Consider the following 17679-nt stretch of genomic DNA (forward strand, 5'->3'; position numbering starts at 1 on the left):
GGCTTTAGTTAGGGAGGGACAGGACACACAGGTGCAGGTTAGGGTTTTTAATTAAAATCACATGGCTCTTGATAGATACCATCTAGCAGCAGGATGCCAGAGTGAGGAGCCAGTGTGTCACAGTGGTCAGGTGCTGCTGAGGATGTCCAGTTGTCACTAACTCGCAAATCGTCCCTGGAGAGCTCCTCAAGCATCAGATTTAATCTGCTGCATGGGCTTGAGGTTGGGGCACACCTTAAACGAACAGCCAGTGGTGGCCTTGACCTCGTCCAACGACGAGCCCTCCCACAGCTCCACGAGCTTCAGTCCCTTACTCCGATCCACTTCAAACACTGCTTTCTCTGTGATGATGAGGTCGACGCAGGACTTGCCAGTCAGCGGCATGGTGCATTTCTCTAAGATTTTGGGCTGCTTTGTCTTGGTGCAGTGCTCCATGGTGACCACCACTTTGGTTTTCTTACTAGACACCAAGTCCATGGCCCCGCCCATGCCCTTCACCTTCTTGCCTGGCACCATCCAGTTGGCCAGGTCGCCGTATTTAGAAACTTGCATGGCACCTAGCATGGTCAGTTGGATGTGTCCGCCGCGGATCATGGCAAAAGAGTCATCGCTGGCGAAGAAACAGCCCCCGGGAATCACCGTCACTGTCTGCTTGCCCGCGTTGATGATGTCGGGATCTACTTCCTTTTTCAAAGGGAACGGGCCCAAGCCCAGGATCCCGTTTTCACTGTGCAGGTAGACGGTCATCTTGGGGCTGATGTAGTTGCTGGCCAAGACAGGGATCCCGATGCCCAGATTGGCATACATGCCATCCTTGAACTCGAGAGCCGCGCGCTTGATGATGCGCGTCCTTTTAGGGTCCTGGTCTTTGCTCCCGGGTGCGGGCGGGCTGTCACGTGTGGTCAGGCGCTCTATGCGCTTCTCGAACCTCGGCCCCTTGATCACGCGTTTCACGTAAATGTTGGGGATGTGGATGTCCTCCGGGGCGAAAGTACCCACGTCCACGATCTCCTCCACCTCCACCACCGAGATGTCCGCGGCCTTGCACATGGGCACGTTGAAGTTGCGCGCGCTGCCCCTGAAGATCACATTGCCCGAGCGGTCAGCCTTCCAGCCCTTGATCAGGGCGAAGTCAGCGCGGATAGCGCGCTCCAGTAGGTGGTGTTGGCCCTCGAACTCGCGCACTTCCCGCGGCTGACTTAGAGTAATCAGGTGGCCTTCGGGAGAGTACCGAATCGGGACGCCCCCTTCCTGCACCTGCGTGCCGTAGCCAGTGGGCGTGTAGAAGGCGGGCACGCCCGTGCCACCCGCGCGGATGCGCTCTGCCAGGGTTCCCTGCGGCGTCATCTCCAGCTCCAGCTTCCCCGCTAGGTAGAGCTGCTCACAGAGCTTGTTCTCCCCCAGGTAGGAGCACACCACGCGCCTGACCTGCTTAGAGGCCAGCAAAATGCCCAGGCCGAAGTCGTCCACGCCCACGTTGCTGCTGATGATCTTCAGGTCCTTCACGCCCTTGGTCTTCAGCGCACCAATCAGGTTCTCCGGGATGCCGCAGAGCCCGAAGCCCCCGAGCATGACGCTCGCCCCGTCCTTGATGCCCTCCACCGCCTTCACCGGGTCCGTGTAGAATTTAACTTTCCCGCAGCGGGTCGTAGGATAGTGGCGGATTAGGTGGTGGGGCAACGTGGGCCGTGGGCGGTGAGCAGAGACCCGGCGTGAGAACGCCCAGGCCAGAAGCCTCAGCGCCGCCATCGTCCGCGAGCCACCGGGCTCCCAGCTCCGGGACAGAGAGGGAAAGGCCAGGTGCACCTTGTGAGAGCAACGCACATTACCTCTGCGCTGCGTCATAGAGCAGGGAGGAGGACACTGACAGGGATGGCCATAGTCTCACTCTGCTGAGGACACCCTTGGCCATCCTTGCTGCCTAGCCTGCGTCTCAAGAGCCTTGGAAAGACACTCCAAACCCATGTAATGCTGCTGACAACTGGCAGTGAGTGCCGGGCTCCACTGTACTCAAGAGAGCTGCCCGGAAGCAGGGGTGGGGGTGGGGCAGAGCCCGGTTAGCATCCCCTGCTGGAGGGGCTGAAGTCCCTGCTGTTAAAGTCCTCTAAACTCTCCAAGCACCTTGTCACTTTTCCCTAACTCAGAGGGATCCCTGCCTTCCACCTCGTTGCCCTCTCCTTCCAAGTTATCAACTCCAGGACTCCAGAGTGACCAGGATCCTGCCCTGTTGTCCTTTTTCTCCTCCCTGCCTGACATAAAGGAAATGTCCCAGGAAACCCCTGTGAGTGACGTATAAACATCTGTATCCATGGAAACAGGCTTCTGTGCTGAGTTACAACTCTGCAGGGCTGTGAAACCTCAGGCTCTGAGCTCAGAAAGCCTGGGATGCAGATCTCCCACCCTTCCTTCCTCGTACAGACCTCTCTGAGTGGAGGTCTGCTGCCCAGAGAGAAGGACCCTTCCCCACCCCACCCCCGAGAGGACCCTGGCTCTCAGGAGGTCAGTTGCTATGTATGAGGGAACAGAAGGCATTCCTGGCTGGGGCCTCCCCATGTCCAGGCTCTCACCAGTCTGCTCAAGTCCTCCCCAGTGAGAGGGCTCTGTGTACTGGCCTGATGGCCTCTGCTGGAACCACCTCCCAAGACCCCGGGGCAGCTCCCTGCTAAGTCCTGGAGCCTCACCATCCTCGGTTTCCACATAGAGGCGGAGTCCCAGGTCCTTGTTATGGTTCAGCAGCCATCGGTCACTGGCTGCTGTGATGTCCAGCACCAGCCAGCCCTCGTCCCCAGACCGGAGCGTCTGAAGATCCAAAAAGAACAAGTCAGACTCCCTGTGGACATGAAAGAACAATTAACCAAGGGCTGAGGGAGGCGGGCACAGCTGCCTGTATCTTGTGCCTGCCTGGGGGACCAATCTCAGAGCCTCTCTCCTGCTTGGCTCTGGCTGGCCTCCTTTGGTGCCACATTTCCCTGATAATCAACCCTTGATGTATTGCAGAGTCCAGGTGCTGATGGGGACACTGGCTCAGTGGCTCCGTGCTGTGACCTAGTGAGGGCCCCACAGCCACAGTGGTGGCAGGAGTTCCAGGTCAAGTCCCTTTCTCATGTCTGAGGCCCCTCTCCTAGGAGGCTTCCCTTTCCTCTCTTGGAAATGCACCCTCGGGACTGGACCCCTGCTGGAGACTGGACCACGAGGCTATGAGGTGGGGTGGGCACCTGGGCAGAGGGATGGTACCTGTTGGAGCGCTCCTGGACCACTTCAAACATGCTGATGTGGAGGGTTGTGTTGGGCGGGTGGGTGCTGGGCTCTTTGTATATCCGGAACTCAGCAGCTGTGACAGCCTCACCAGCAGGGATCTGGGTTAAGTCAAAGTGGAATTCCTTCCAGTGCGGTTCCTGGTAGCCCAGGGTACGGTCGCGCTCCACTGGAAGACAAAGTGGGAGTGGGTCATCACCACGAGCCAGGATGGCTTGTGCTCAGAGGAGGACCCAAGCAGCCTGGGTGGGGCCAGTGCCTGCTCTACACACAGGCTTGTGGTCTGCCCTGCGTGCACACCAGGTCCCTGAAGGTGTGGTAGTGGGAAACTTAGGAAGTGCTCAGCACGGCCCTGGACCCTGGACAGAGTGCCTCCTCTCAGAGCTCCCAGGCCATCGGCAAGATGGACATTGGTCCAAGGTGGAGAAACAGTTCCATTCCAGGGTAAAAGCCCTGTGGACAGGGACATCATTGGCTGAATTTCAGTGGGACAGAGGCCTCCCAGGGCTTGCCCTTGCCTGACAGCTGAGCTGGTCTGGTAGGGCTGTGCTTGAGTTTCCTTCAGTGTTCTGGGAGAGGCTGTGCAGGCCGCATCCCAAGGTCAGCAGCAGAAGGACCTTAGTGAAGGGAGAGGGACACAGTGCCAGCAACCAGAGGAAAAGGGGACATCTGAACTGATGGACAAGGTGTCTTGGCAGTGGCTAGACATACTCTAGGCAAAGGGCCATTGTCTGGAGACCCAGACTGTGGGGTGTAAGCAGTGGCTTTGGCTGGGATCCAGGGCTGGAAGCAAGGTTGTGCCAGTGGAAGCCATGTAGTCTAAGGGAGCCCCTGCAGAACCTGCTCGAGGGAAGGATAATATGAGTCTAGGGAGGCAGCTGTCAAGAAGCTTGGGCCGGAGGCCGGCCTTGCCTCCCTCTAGCGATGCCCAAGGTTTTGGAATAAAACCGGTGCCCAGCTGCACGGATGTGCCAGGGCAGGATATTTAGGGTTGCTTCTCTCCAGCCTCTTGTCCCTTTTGAATGCCAAAAATCTGTGTTTCCAGAAAGAAGGGGTGGGGAGCCGCCTAGCACCTTCCCCCAAAACCAACAGAGATTTTAATTATACATTTCAGTCTTAAAAAAAATTTTTTTTTCTCTCCGTGGCTATGGGCTCAGTGACCGCAAGCCAGGTCTTAAAAAGCACCAGGCTAAGCAGATGTCCGGAGCACCACCTCCCCCTGGAGTCCCGGCCCAGTGATGGATGGAGTACAGAGCTCGTCAGAGCTAAGGGTCAGCCACATCTGGGCAGAGCAGGTGGAAGGAGAGGGAGGAATGGACAGTGTGTCCCACAGCACCAGGAGATGCTGGGCACACAGCTCATGCCCACCCGAAAGCCAGGAGCTGTAACTCCTGGTTACAGGTGTTTTGTCCCTCCCCTGTAGGCAGAGAGCATCGGGAGGTGGGGGGTCCTTTCTACCTATGTACTTACACACAGTTTCAGGCTCCTCTGCTACACAGCTGTGCACCTGGCCTTATGTCCGCTGCCTGTATTAGGGAATGGGCAGATAAGGTCCCTCAGGCGTATCTTCCTCCTCACCTCCTTCTGGACACATTGAGGCCTACAAGTGTATCTCGGGAGTTTTATCTGGGGACTGACTCTGAGCTCTGTGGCCACCCTCCCTTAATGATCTGTGTGACCCACATAGGATGTCTTGATGCTGAGATTCCAAGAGGCAGCCCCTCAACAATGTGCTGCCTGGGACAGAGCACTTTGGACTTTTATATGCACGTGGGCACGGGACCCGGGAATCCTAGCTCCCAACATGACTCCCGCCATCACAGCCGCCTGACACCATGTGCCGATGGAAACAGCGGTATAAAAGTGAGGTGGAATTAGCCAAATGCAAGACAGATACTCAGGGAAAATGGATAAAATGCCTGCTGTGCTTCCTGGCCCCTGGGTGTAGAAAGGGCATGTCCTGGAGATAGGGTTTCTTGGGTTTTCCCAGTAAAATCCTGTTGCTGGCTGTGATGCTGGGAAAGTATGATCCCTGGAAGATTCAGATAGACTGGGGGGCACACTGCTGATTTCCTGGCCACTGTCCTGCATCCTGACCATCTCAGATATGGCCTGCCAGGAATTCTCTGGGTGACTCCAGGAGGACAGTTGATGTTTGGAGCAAGGTCTCCAAGCAGAATCTCCCTCTCTTTGCAATTAATAATGGGTCGGCGGGGTGTGCGTGTGCGTGTGCGCGCGCGCGCGTGTGTGTGTGTGTGTGTGTGTGTGTGTCCCAGAATCTCATTTTGAGGCATGTTGGGGGAAAGTGCTTGATATTTTCTTCTCACAATTCTGACAGCTCCGTAAAGTCCTTCATTTTTGCTGGCAAAATGGCTGAGGTGAAAAGCATTTACTGCTCTTGCAGAGAACCCGGTTCAGTTCCTAGTATTCACTTGTCAGCTCACAACCGCCGTATATAACTTCAACTCCAGTGGATACGATACCCTCTTCTGACCAGAGAGCCTCCACACTCATGATACATATGTATGCACTCAGGCACATGCATAAAATAAGTAATTTGTTTTTTAATCCCTTCAATCTCTGCATTCATTTTCCTAGTGATATCCACAAAAATTACCTACCTCACTTAGTCAACATATTTTTAGGTTTCATTCATTCATTCAGTGTGTATGTGTGCCTGTGACTCTTTTTTGGACTGGTGTGTCACAGGCATTGTCCCGAGTGTAGGGTGTTGTAACAATGTCCTACATTTGCAGGACCGCCTTCCCTCTCCAGTAGCAAAGACCAAAATTGACTCCAGATATTGTCCAAGGCCCCCAAAGAGGCAAAACGTACCATGGTTGAAAACCACTTCCTTCCAATAAGGCCAGAACTCTCTTCAGCCTTGCTGGTTAAAAACGAGTAATCCTTTTAGTAGGTGTCTAGTAACAACAGAGACGAATTGGGAAATCTTTGACTTCCAAATTCAACTTCCAAGAAAATGTCCCAGAGACGGTCACAGAAATACACAAAGAGCGGTGTCCAGGGGCTGCAGCACAACAGAGCAGAAACAACTCAGCTGGCATTAGGAGACGCGCTGTGCACTGAGTAACACTCAGTGGGACGCCGCCCAGCTGGAAGAATCCCTTAAGATTGCCATTAGTCTGTAGTCTGCCGTGACAGGAGAAAGAGCAAGGCAGTGTAGACAGGACACTGTTTATCTGATATAGATGGTGTGCACACATGCACTACACACACACTAATGCACATACATGTGCATGCACATGTGTGATGTGTGCGTGTGAAGGTGTGTGTCTGCCTGTGTGCACACATGTGGAAGTCACAGCAGGGTGGCCGATGTCTTATGATATCGCTCTCCCCCATATGTGCTGGAGACAAGGCCTCTCACTGAAAAGGAAACTTCCCAGTTCAGCCAGGCTGGGCTGTAGGGATCTGTCTGTCCCCACCTCCCTGTAAGCTGGGGTTGCAGCATACACAGCTATGGTCAGCTTTTAGCATGGGTGGTAGGGATTCAAACTTAGGTCCTCCTGGTCAGAGGAAATGGTCTTAACCACCGAGTTAACGTCCTAGTATATATATATATATATATATTTTTTTTTTTTTGGTTCTTTTTTTCGGAGCTGGGGACCGAACCCAGGGCCTTGCGCTTCCTAGGTAAGCGCTCTACCACTGAGCTAAATCCCCAGCCCCAACGTCCTAGTATATTTTAAATTAGGGAGCCAAGCCACAAATGAAAAAAAAAAAAAAACCAGCAAAAACCAGAAACTGAGTGCTGAAAGCGAACAGAGACAGGATACAGGGGGAGGGAAAGGAAATCAGACCAATCGCAAGGCTCCATTATACATGTTATAGAGATTTCACAAAATATGAAAGAAAAACCAATTCAAATACAGGAATAAAGAGCAAACACGGGCTGGAGAGATGGCTCAGCGGTTAAGAGGACCAGAGGTCCTGAGTTCAATTCCTAGCAACCACATGGTGGCTCACAACCATCTGTAGTGAGATCTGATGCTTTCTTCTGGTGTGTCTGAAGACAGCTACAGTGTACTCACATACATGAAATAAGTAAATAAATACTTTTAAAAAGAGCAAAAACCCAAAACATAGTATTTGCAAAACACAGCAAAGCCCAAAGCATAGTATTTGAACTAACTGTATATTAAATTGGTGGCTGAGCTACAATGACGTTTTGTGTGTGTGTGTATGTGTGTGTGTGTGTGTGTGTGTGTGTGTGTGTGTGTGTAATTTTAAACTAGAACAATTTGTCATTCTTTTTAAGACGATTTTATTATTTATATATATGAGTACACTGTTGCTCTCTTCACAGCATCAGATCATTGCACGTGGTTGCTGAGATTTGAACTCAGAACCTCTGGAAGAGCGGTCAGTGCTCTTAACCACGAAGCCACCTCTCCAGCCCGACCATACATTCTTAGGGAAGAAGCTCAAGAACAAAACACAGGGAGCTGGAGAGACAGCTGAGTGGTTAGAGCACTGGCTGCTTTTGCAGAGGACCCATGGTCAGTTCCCAGCTCCCACATGGTGGGTAACAGCTGCCTCTAACTCCAGTTCTAGAGAATCTAATGTCCTCTTCTGGCCTCTGCGGGCTCTGTGCACACGATAGACAGATATATATGCAGGCAAAACACTGATGCATAAAAAAGGAAATCAAATCTTTCTTTTTTAAAAGAGTACTCAGAAGCCAACACTGAAAGGTTTTCTCAGTGGCCTGAGGGACAGTGAGAGAAGCATTCAAGTTTGCATTCCAGAAGCCACATTAAAAACAAAAACAAGTTAGGCATATGGAGAAAGTCTTTTCTCCTCAGCACTGTGTGTATGTGTGTGTAGGGTGGAGACAGGCAGATCTTCCAGGCTCACCTAGCTTTATCAGAGAGTTCCCAGCTGGGGAGAGGCTCTGCCTCAAAAAACAGGGTGGAGAGCTCCCAAGGAACCATACCACCTAAGGTGGTTTCCTGATCTCTAAACACACGCACACACGCATGCACGCATGCATGCACACACACGCACCCACACCACCACATCCCCCACACCACCACATCACACCACACAAACACATACCACACACACACACCATGCTCTCCCCCATACACCGTACAACACACACACTATACTTTACAACACAAATACACATACCACACTCTACCATACAACACACACAATACACACACATACAGACACACCACACACACACACACACACACACACACACTGCACATAGGCAGCATCAGACATTGCTTGCATTTCATAAGCATCTATGCTTGGCATGGGTGACATTTGGGCTGGGCATTCTTTGTGGTAAACATCCTTCTCTGTATCTCTAGGCTTTTGAGCAGTATCCCCGGCCTCCAATCAGATGCTCACATGGATCTCTTCCCTGGCTGCAACAACTGACAATGACTAGACATTGCCTAAGATCCTCAAGGAAGTGAAGTTGCTCCTTCAGAGAATCTTTGTCTACACAGGAGCCTAACAACCCGTGTGCCATTTTAAAACCGGGTGGTCCAAGATTGCAGAAAAAGAACTAGGCCAATGAGAAAGGTCGGCTTTCTATACAAATCTAATGATCACAGTCTGATCTCAGAACCCACAGTGGAAGGAGAGAACAGTCTACCAAAAGTTGTCCTCTGACCTCCACATGGGCACTGTGGCAAGTGTTTACCTGTACACACATGTGAGTGCAGGTACCCATGGGTGCCACAAGAGGGCGTACGATCCTCTGGAGCTAGGCGGCTGTGGCCACTCAACCTGAGTCCTGGGAGTAGAACTCAGGAGAAGCATGAGCTTTTAACTGCTGAGCTACCTCGCCAGCCCCAGTAACGAAGAAAAAATTTAACTGAAAACAACAGCAACAAGAAACCAACTTCAGAGAGGCGAAGGAAGAAGCAAGCTGCCCTAACGGAGAAACCCTGAAAAACACAGGGTCTGTGTGGTGTGTGTGGACCCTAAAGAAGTTGGCATGGCTGGAATCCGGTGGTACACAAGCTGACCACAGAGCAGCCGGAAAAGCCAGGCTGTTCGCAGGACACTCTGTTCCTTACCTCAAATAACTCAGCACACTGATCCCAGACACCCTGTGCCCTAGAAAGAGTTCTATTTAGTTCAATTGTTGCTGACTCTGGGACAGCCTGTGGCACTCAGAGGCGTCCCTGCTGCCATCTGGGGAGTGATGTCTAGTTTCCAGCAATGGGGTCTGGGGAGAGGCTCGGTGCGAAATCTCTTCCACTGTAGACACGAAGACTGGAGTACAGATCCCCACAATCCACAGGACAGCCAGGCAGGCTCGATGGCTTCTTGCAATTCCATGAGGCAGAGAAAGGAAGTTCGGAGAAAGGTGGCTAGTTAGACAAGCTGGGATTAGCAAGCTCTGGGTCCAGGGAGAGACCCTGTTAATACATAAGGTGGTGTGTGATCGAAGAAGGTACTGATGTCCACCTCAGGTCTACATGTAACACACACACACACACACACACACACACACACACACACACACACACACACAGAGAGAGAGAGAGAGAGAGAGAGAGAGAGAGAGAGAGAGAGAGAGAGAGAGAGAGAATGGAGCTTCCAGCAAGGACTCTGGACAGGCAGCTCCACAAAGCTGAGACGGGGGCAAGGGCAGACATTCTGCCCTCAGCAAAGCTGTAAACCGGAAGCCAAGTTTACCATCTAAACTGCCTGAGGCTTTGAGAAAACAATCCTAGAACCCTCGGCCTCCTCCTCCAGTCCCTGATAAAACCAGCTCCAGATGCCATGAGTTTGGAAAAGGCCTACTGTGGGCAGGAGGTGGCTTCCCTGGCCACACCAGTGTCCACATCCTGCCAGTCTACATCTGGGGCGCTGTGCCCATCCAGCCAGACTAGATCTCCACATGCCAAACCCTGTGTTGGTCAGCAAGACACTCACAAAATGTTGGCCTTTTTTCCCCCCTCCTAGACAAAGTTAGATTCACCCAGACAAACTAAATCTGTCCTGCTTCTGACCAGAAGAAGTACTTCAAAAGTCATCCTCCCCTTCTCAGAGTGGCTGGCAGAAGAGTGAGGTCTTCCTTCAAACTGTCACAGCCCCTCGGGGCCCATGTCTCAGGCCCTGCCTCAGTCAAGACAGCATAACTTCCTGTGCCTTTTGCCTGAGACCCTCCACTCACGCCTGCCTCCTCTCAGGGTTATATTTTCCTAGGTTCTCTCCTGCCTGACACATTTTCTTTTCCCTCAGTCCCACTGAAGACCCTCCTCTCTACATACCAGGCTATGGGTCTGTCCCCTCCCTTTGTATCAGTGGGTTCTGTCCCTGACTTAGCTGCCTTTCTAGACGGTAGCTCTTTAGAGCAGTAGCTGAACGTGTCTGGTGGGCGGGCCGCCTGCAGCAGCCTGTGTTCCATGGACAGAGGGTGAGCTTCTGCTCTTCCTGGGTGCTGCTGTTGGTCCGTGCGACCATATCACGGTGAGTCCCCACTGGATACTGTGATGTCTGCGCTTGCTGTGAGATTTGCTTCCTTTCCTCATGGGGTCCTTGAGGGTGGGGATGGGTTCCCTAGGTCCTGAGGAAAAGGGGCGGGGTCTAACTGCTCTGTGCTGCTGGTACCAAAGGCTGAGGGGCCCACCCTGGACTCCTGTAGGATTTCAGAGGAGGGTGGGGCCCTGGGGTTGGTGACCCGTGCATCCTGCACCTGAAGGAATTTCTCCCAGCAGGAGCCTCAGCGCTGTGGTGAGGCCCAGCCTCACTCCTGAGGTATTTTCAGCTGAGTCTCCCTCCGCACTGGCTTTCTTCACAGGCTGTTTCCATAAACGGCTCTACACACATAATTACCGGTCCAGTCCTCAGCTGGCTCCAGACCCCAAATTAAAAGGGAACACCCGCACAGGCGACCACATCAAGCCTGCCGAGGTAAAAAATAATTCCCAGGAGATATGAGCAAGGACCAATTCCTCCAGAAGAAACTCAAGGACGTGGTCCGTGATGACACATCCCGCTTACCTGCCTACCCAGTGACTCACTCTGACAGAGACCCTCACCAGTGGACAGGGAGTAGGCAAAGCTTGAGTCAAAACTGGGAAGGACTTCAGTATTGGGGTTCTGAGGCAGGGAAACTGAGGTCCACAAGGGGTTCTCTGTAGAGGTCCCATATGAGCTCAGGGTAGTGTGATCCCAACTTTCAGACTCAGCCACGGAAACGAGTGGACCTGGCGTTGAACAGTGGCATGTTGGGGTGGAGGTGACGCTCAACATGTTCTGTCCTCAAGGAAGTCACCATCCTGCTTGGTCTGATGGAACTGGGGGTGTCAGGAGGTACTCACAGATGTGCTCACTGCTGGCACCACAGGGATGGGGACAGCCCGAGTCCATCCTACCTGATGCAGCTCTCGTGCTCCCTGACCCCTTCCCTTCTGCCAGTCTGTCCTGAGCACCTACACACAGCCGTTGTGGCACACGGTGGGGTGAGGGGCATGGAGAGTCCATTTGGGACATTTCTAGGTTGCTTCCCAAGGACAAGGAGAAAGAGGGGCTATCCGTGGCCCTACATCAGACAGAGAAAGCAAGCACCCTAGAAGATGCACCATGCAGGCTGAGACTCATCATGAAGGAGCTCGCCTGTCAGGGACGGAAGAGCTGGGCTAGGTCAGGTGTCTGGAAATCTTGCCCATCTCTTTTCAAACAGGGTGGGTTTTCCTCAAAATGGATGTGGGCATGAGCGAAGCTCAGTGCTAGGCACACTTGCTTAGGAAGGGAAAGACCCCAAGTCTGATGTCCAGGGCATGCTTACGTGTACATGCACATGTACACACAGACACTCACATGCACACATGCACATGCATGTATACACATACACACATGCACACATACATACACGTGCATACACACATACACACAAATGCATGCACACACATACACACATACACACACACAAGAAAGAAAAGAAAGAAAGAGAGAAAGAAAGGAAGAAAGAAAGAAAGGAAGGAAGGATAGGAAGAAAGGAAGGAAGAAAGAAAAGAGAAAGAAAAAAGAAAGACCAAGAAAAGAAGAAAGAAAACCATGACTGGAGAGATGGCTTAGTGTACAGAAAACTTGCTGTTCTCCAAGACTCTATTCAGTTCTAAGCACCAATGTCAAATGGCTCACAACCTCATTACTCTAGGGGGATCTGGTACCTCTGGCTTCTGCAAGTGCCTACACTCAAGTGCACATACCCACAGACAGACAGACAGGCAGACAGAGTTGCATACGTACAATTAAAGGTAATAAATATCAATCTCTTTTTAAAAGAGATAGGGGATGAGCTCAGGGTGGAGCTCTTGCTTAGTGTGTGCTAGGCCCTGAGTCTAATCCCCAGGACCAAAAGAGCAAATCCTCATTCTCATCCACTGCTGGTGTGTGTGTGTGTGTGTGTGTGTGTGTGTGTGTATGTGTGTATCATCCCTGACAACCATCTTTTTGGCAGTGTGTGCATTCTCTGTCTCTCCCACTAGAAGGTTACCTCTGAAGGGACACAGGCAGCATGACTGTCCCCACAACTGGAACCAGGAGCCAGGCCTCAGGGCACATAGTAGGCACTGCATGACTACTTGTGGGAGGAATGAATGGATGGATGAATGAATGAGTGAGTGAGTGAAGAAATGAAGGAATCCCCTGGGTAAGAGCCAAAGGAAGTGATCCTGAGGTCTCTGATGAGAAAGTATCTCCGGCCACAGAGTTGGCAGGGGCAGCGGGAGACCTCAGCCGGGTCTCCAATGCTCACACACTCTTACTCTTTAATATCCGGCCACCACAGTTCATTGCTGCCCTGCCTTTGGCCACCAGAGGCCTTGGGAATAAAAGCTCCTGGGCTGGGAAAGGGGTCAATGCATGTGCTGGTGGCTCCACTATGGTCCTGCCTGTTACTGCTGTTTGTGCCTCAGTTTCCCCATCCAGAACAGTCATCTGACATGAGCAGAGTTGGTCCTTCCTGCCTCCTTCCACCCTTGGGAAAGACAAGGGCCTGAGGCCACCCAGCCAGGGCCCGGGCAGGGAGCAAGCAGGTTCCTCTGAAACAGACCCAATGATCAGGGCTGGAGGCATCTGTTTTCCTGATACTGTCCCTGCAGATGCCTGGAAGGAACAGACCACAGAGAGGAGGACGCGCGGGCAGAGACAAGCAGGGACGAGGGCAGGTCTGGGAGGGTCTGAGTCAGGGTCTGGTGCTGAGAGTACCCGCTTAGCTCAGGGCTCTCCACTCTCTGGGCACAGGGATGGACAGCAGGGCCAGGAATCTGCTGTCACATCTGCTCCTCACAGTCACAGCCTTGAGGCCACTGATGCCGCTGCTGCTGTCAGCGGCCTGCTGGTTCCAGGGCTCTGACCTTCAGGATCGGCCTGGCTAGCCAACAGAACAGCACCTGGGTACATGTAAATCACCACACAGGGCCCGGTAATCACCAGGAAAGCAATCATTCTGAGATGGATGTGGTGGTGCACACCTTCAATCCCTACTCAGGACTCAGAGGACTCTGAGTTCAAGGCCAGCCTGGTCTACAGAGTGAGTTCCAGGACAGCCAGGGCTACAGAGAGACTTAGTCTTAAAGAAAATTAAAGTCCACCTCTAGGTTTCAGTGTACACAAGACACAGACATACAGGGCTAGTTTATTTTCCTCTTCTCCCAGCCTCTTTCTTTCAACAGGATTTGCTGTTACCCTGATCCCCTGGCTGGCTTTCCATATATGATGTGGCCCAGGCTGTCCTTGAAGTTGTGACAATCCTCCTGCCTCAGTCTCCTGAGTGTTAGGAGTATAGTCATAATTTAACACATGTAGCCGCATAGAGATTTCACTGCTTTATGTGCACGGCTGGGCTGTAGCTGGAAGGGCTAGGGGTCAGCAGTGGCCTGGTTCTGGGTCACACTGGGGGTAGGCAGTGGCCATGTCCTAGTTAACACTGAAAAAGGAGTGGGGCTGCTTTTCTGCTCCTGTTCCTCAGTCAGTCAGTCGTATAACCTTGAGGACAGGTCACTAGGAGTCCCATTTATGCTCGCCATGTAGCTCTGGCTGACTTGGAATTCATAGAGCTCTTCCTGCCTCTGCCTCCTCAGTGCTATAATTAAAGGTGTGTGTGTGTGTGTGTGTGTGTGTGTGTGTGTGTGTGTGTGTGAGAGAGAGAGAGAGAGAGAGAGAGAGAGAGAGAGAGAGAGAGAGAGAGACCATGCCAGACCTAGGAGTTTCATTTAAAAAGAAAACAGATTTAGGCTCAGAGACAACAAGGGACTTCCCTAAGGTTGCACAGCAGCAGCGGGCCTTGGTCTAGTCACAGCAACAGTTCCCACCAGAGCTGTGCATGTTTTGACCAGAGGAGGGGCGTGGGGTACAGAACATGGGCTGGGTGGTGATTCATTCTGATCAACAGCTCCTCTGGGGACATTCTTGGGCAAGCCTATCCTTCCTTCTTAGTCCTAAGCCCTGGGTCAGCCTGTCCTAAGGATGGAGAGGGAGTTACGGCCCCACATGTGGGCTGTCCTAAGTCCCCACCCTGCCCTCCAAGCAGGAAAACAGTAGCTAGATCCCTCCTGTCCCAGCTCTTTCAGTCAGAGACACCAGCCTTCCCAACGTGCTGTGTTCCACCGTACCTTGGCCAGCACCAGCTATGGATGCAGAACAGAGGCTTGGGTGCTCTATACCTGCCTTCAGGTAGGGAAATTAGTGACTGAGGACCCCACACACTATACTGTCCAGTCTCCTACATTCCTTTGCCCACATCCTATTGAAAACTCTCCCCATCTTGGAGGGAGTATCACCAACCGGAGCACTGGAGGTACAGTTAGGCAATCCGAGTGTCTTCTGGGCTATTTCAGAGCAGTCCTTGCCTCTCTGTACCTCCCCACTGTCCCCTGGGGAATGGCAGTGGGGACTTGATGGTCACCTGTGGCTAGGATTAGATACTCTTTGCAGGGCTGGTGGCCGTGCCAGGGTCCTTTCTCTGGTCTCAGTTCAAGCTGGGTATTCAAACCTGCCCAGGTCAGTAGCCACAAACATCAGCAAAGAGGTGGGAATCTGACCCACAGTGAGGAAAACCTCCGGGAAAGCACCTCCCAGACTTTTAGAAGTTAGGGCTGGAGAGATGGCTCAGCAGTCAGGAGCACTCGCTGCTCGTGACTTCCTATAATCTTTGACTCCAGTCCCAGAGGATCTGACACCCTCGTCTGCCCCCATGAGACACTGCATGCACTTGGTACACATACATACAGGCAGGAAAATCTCATATACACAAAAGAAAACATCTCTAAAAGTTTAAAAGTGGGGGGATGTAGCTGGAGAGATGGTGCAGGAGTCATTTGTTCCCCTTCTTGAAGACAGGTAGAGAAGGCACCCAAACCTTTGTTCCCCATCCATAGCTGGTGGTGGCCAAGGTAGGGTAGAGCACAGCACAGGGGAAAGGTGCTCTCAGGACTGAAAGCGCTGGGGCAGGAGGAATCTAGATACTGTTTTCTGCTTAGAGGGCAGATCACATGTGGGGTTGTAACTGCCTCTCTATCCTTAGGATCGTCTAGAGAACCTGGGTTTGATTTTCTAGCACCCACATGGCTACTCACAGCTGTCTGTGACTCCAGTTTTAGGGCATCCGATGCTCTCTGCTAGCCTTTGCCAGCACTGGGCATGAATGTGGCACACAGACATTACATACAGGTAAAACACTCATACATGTAAGTAAAAAAAATACAAGACTAGTGGTCCTGATGTCTAGAGATACCTGGAGAAAGGAGCTGCTCCTTGGGAGAATGGACTCACAGCTGCCCCTTGGGTCATTCACTGACCTGAACACTCCATGCCAGGCCAAGGTCCAGCCACTGGGGACCAGGCCCACAAGACTACAGTCATGTCTGAGTCTGTCCACTCCACCTCCTGACACTGCACCCCACCCACCCACTTCCTACTGCACAGAAAGAGCCTGCTGTCCGGGCATGAAGGTCAGCTCTGGTCACTTTGATATGACCACAGGTTTCCACACTGAACTTTGTCCCTCTCTTCAGGGCTGCATTTATCACTGCGACAGCATCACGGCCTCTGTTTACTCATCAGTCTCCCCAGGACTGTCTTCCGGTGCTACCTAGGGGACCAGGACATCATCAGATCCCAACTACTGGGTGCCTTGGTGGGCGAAGACCCTGTGCACCGGTGCTAACTCTCAGACATTTCAATCTTGACACCCTGCCGTCCCCTCTCTCCGCCCCTTTCCGTGTTTTACTGAACCATGGCTCCCTGTCCTAGGGGCCTTCTATTACCTGAGGGCATCATCCCCAGACAGGCGGCCACCTCTTCCTCCCCCCCACCCCACCCCACCCGGATTCCTGACGCCTTTCCTGCACTCACCCATGTTGACGAAGCTCATGACCAGGTCGGCACGGCCCAAGTGAGCCTGCGGTGGCCCGCCGTCGTCGTCATCGGTCATGGCGTGATACAGGTCCAACATGAAGAGGGGCGCGGATGCTGGCTGCCGAGCAGCGGCGGGTGGCGCACGGGGTCGGGGTCTCCCGGGTAGCCCGAGCACTGCCAGGATTTCGCGCTGCATGTCGCGGCGCTCGCGCGCTCCCAGGCGACGCTGGGGACAGGTGTGCGGGGGACGCGGACCGTGGCCTCCTCCCAGAGCGCACAGAGCCAGGCCCAATAGCCAGAGTGGCCCGGGACGTACGGCCATCTCGGACTTTCAGCAGATGCGCATCCACCGGTAGCTGGCCTGGCTCGGGTGCGACGCCCCGATGGGGAGGACCAGACCGCGCAGTGGATCCCTTGAGTTCGCACCTGTCGCGGGTAGCTCTACAGCGATTGATCACCACGCACTCGGCAGGCGATCGCTGCGCCCGTAGGTCCCTCAGAGCAACGTGGGCTCTCACGGCGCTGACCCGCGAGTGTCTGGAGTTGGACCTGGGTGGCAGCTCAGGCCGGCGAACAATTTCTTGACCCCACCCCTGCCAGGATCAGCCAATGGGGAATCGAGGGGCGGGTCCGAGTGCCGAGTGACGCCCAGGGATGGTCTCAACAACGCAAAGTGGTGGGACCCGCCTAGGGCACCAGTAGGTGGGTACAGGCAGGCTGGAGAGACGCCTTTACCCTGGGTCCCTAGCCAGCTTCCGGAGCGCATACCTGGCTCCATGGGAAGACATTGGGGTCTCTGAAGCAGACACTCGCGCCCTAGGCGCGCGGGTGGGATCCCAGCAGGGGTGGGACCCGCAGCGTTTCCCTTCTGCTCTGGGAGTCTCTGTACGCGCCCCTAGTTCCGGCCGTCGGGGGCCCGGCGGGTGCCAGCAGTGCAGTGAGGGTGGGGCACATTCCGTTGCCAGAAGTAACCAGGGCCCAGCCCCCGCTACTCCTCGGCGCCAGACTCATTCTCCGCCCAGCGGATTCCGTTGTAGATCCAACCTGGGATGGGCTCCGAGCCTCCCG

At 53.4% G+C, this 17679-nt stretch overlaps 2 protein-coding genes across 2 annotated transcripts in view; both read right to left on the minus strand.

The window, feature by feature from the left end:
* Bmp8a (bone morphogenetic protein 8a) overlaps positions 1–17048 on the minus strand; it is a 28002-nt gene extending 10954 nt beyond the window's left edge. The window contains 3 exon segments of the mRNA NM_001109432.1: positions 2682–2830; positions 3235–3424; positions 16609–17048. Coding sequence (NP_001102902.1) covers positions 2682–2830; positions 3235–3424; positions 16609–16933 — 664 coding nt within the window. The 5' untranslated portion in view covers positions 16934–17048.
* On the minus strand, positions 33–1791 carry Oxct2a (3-oxoacid CoA transferase 2A). The gene is given in 1 exon segment (NM_001408788.1): positions 33–1791. A coding segment is annotated over 1 exon segment (1563 nt). The 5' UTR covers positions 1750–1791; the 3' UTR covers positions 33–186.
* Positions 17049–17679: the final 631 nt, after the last annotated feature.

The sequence above is a fragment of the Rattus norvegicus genome, chromosome 5 (genome assembly GCF_021556685.1).
Source record: "Rattus norvegicus strain SHRSP/BbbUtx chromosome 5, alternate assembly SHRSP_T2T, whole genome shotgun sequence".
NCBI lineage: Eukaryota > Metazoa > Chordata > Mammalia > Rodentia > Muridae > Rattus > Rattus norvegicus.